The sequence below is a fragment of the Priapulus caudatus genome, unplaced genomic scaffold (genome assembly GCF_000485595.1).
Source record: "Priapulus caudatus unplaced genomic scaffold, Priapulus_caudatus-5.0.1 Scaffold1287, whole genome shotgun sequence".
Classification (NCBI taxonomy): domain Eukaryota; kingdom Metazoa; phylum Priapulida; class Priapulimorpha; order Priapulimorphida; family Priapulidae; genus Priapulus; species Priapulus caudatus.
The window spans coordinates 33,877-35,840 of NW_014578348.1; the positions used below are offsets into that span (position 1 = coordinate 33,877).

Below are 1,964 nucleotides of genomic sequence, written 5' to 3' on the forward strand. Positions count from 1 at the left end.
ACGCAGCCAACGGTGGTTAAGTCAGTGGGGCCGACCTACCAGCCCAGAGACAACGCGATTGCTTTTTATCACGTGTTTTGCTCACGCTACCATCAGCCAATGGACTTCAAGCACATGCATAATTTCTGATCACTGAACCAGAGTGAACACAATGCGCTCAGACACAATGCGCGAAATCACAATGTATCTTTTTTCAGCACAACGGCGCTGCGTCGTGTCGTGCCGCGTGTGTAGAGACGGGCCTTAATACTAATAGTGTACATATAGGTTTTTCTTACACAAGATCACATGGTATGAATGGTTGCAATCATACATAATATATACGATCATAATATGCATCAACGACTGCGAGTATCTCCAGATCTGCACTCAGTGCATAGAGCAGTCCCCTTGTCATTTCTGCACTGTTCCAGAAGTTGCAATTTCACTATTAACCGGAGAAGACGGCAGAGTTCCAGTGTGGGACGACAAAGACAAAAATATTGCATTTTAATGGATTCTTACTCTTAGACGACAACACATGACAACATATATATTTACTATTTAGATCTCGAGAGCAGTACCACCACACTAGTATTACAAACGAGATCAGAAAATCTGTGCCTACACTTTACGCCGTGTTAGTAACCTGCAGTTTGGTGCACAAAGAAAATTACCAATAATGCAAATATATGCATTGTCTACTGAATCCCACAATCAAACAATGACAACGATAACGGAAAAATAATGTCAGTGACAATCACGAATAAAATCATGAAAATCCATGCAACTGCTCGTTACCACGGTTTTTAGTACTGATATTTCTTAATCGCGGTATAACACTCACAGTTACAGTGGAATGCAACGCTTGATGAAGTGTGTAGTCTCTGATCAGTGTAAATTACTGTATTGACTAGGGCCTCGGAAGATACAACCTTTCCCCAGACGATCGCCTCGGTAAGCAAAACACTTCGCCAACAACGCCACCATGCGGCTAAAAATTACATCTTCATTCTGTGTTACGAAGCGTCGCGTTCTATAAAATAACAAATGCAAACGTTACTAAATGTATATTGTATGAAAATCAAGATTATGTTTTTTGTAGTATGTTTTTCAGTTTGCGATTAGTCGTTTTATTTGTCGTTTGTTTGCTCATACAATTAGTGATTTCGTTTATCGCCACGCGATGGCACCACTATCTGCATCATGGTGTCAGTCGCTTCGTCTCGTTTTGCCATTCTTAAAATTGAGGATGATGAGGAGCCCGACAATCAGACATCTAAAACACTAGCGAAGCCAAGCGAAAAGCCAGGACAGTCTAAAAATGCTAAGAAAAAGGCGAAAAAGAAAGCAAAGGCCGAAGAGGAGAGGGCCGAGAACAAAGAGGTAGTAAAAATTGTTGCGGACAAGGAAGTTGAGTTTATTGGTTCAAGAATAGAGAGCATGGCGAGATTTAGCTCTAGTAGCCCGCGTTCAGTAACTGCCGCAGTGCTATAGAACATTCTCGCACAGATTTCGTAACACGACCGGGTCCCGACAGGTTCCACTCAAAATGGCTCACAAAACGGAAAATGATCGGGCTTTTTAACACTTACCGGGTATTTATCTACATGGACATCTCACCTATCTTTTTGAACACTTCCAACTTTACACCATGTATTTATGCATTTATTCCTAAAAGTCTTGGCACTACTAGTGTTTCGTTTTCAAATGCGGTTGCTCTGCTTATGTGTATATGCGTGACATCACCCGAAATGTACTAGGCTGAATCATAGCTGCCTATGTGTTTTCTCTACATTTCGGGTGGCATCACGCGTAGGCCCGTATACACATAAGCAGAGCAACCGCATTTGAAAACGAAACACCAGTAGTGCTAAGACCTTGAGGAATAAATGCATAAATACATGGTGTAAAGTTGTGGAAGTGTTCAAAAAGATAGGTGCAGGGTTCTCCCTACGTTTGGGAAAACTCCCCCCTGTTTGAAT

The 1,964-nt window shown here is 41.8% G+C and overlaps 2 protein-coding genes across 2 annotated transcripts in view; one reads left to right on the top strand and one right to left on the bottom strand.

The window, feature by feature from the left end:
- Positions 1–935, bottom strand: part of LOC106816108 (carnitine O-palmitoyltransferase 1, liver isoform-like) — a gene marked incomplete at its 3' end in the record, with an annotated part of 29,243 nt that extends 28,308 nt beyond the window's left edge. The window contains 1 exon segment of the mRNA XM_014820661.1: positions 827–935.
- A 244-nt stretch (positions 936–1,179) lies between these two features.
- Positions 1,180–1,964, top strand: part of LOC106816107 (G kinase-anchoring protein 1-like) — a gene marked incomplete in the record, with an annotated part of 20,682 nt that continues 19,897 nt past the window's right edge. The window contains 1 exon segment of the mRNA XM_014820660.1: positions 1,180–1,365. Within this exon segment, the coding sequence (XP_014676146.1) occupies positions 1,186–1,365 (180 nt within the window).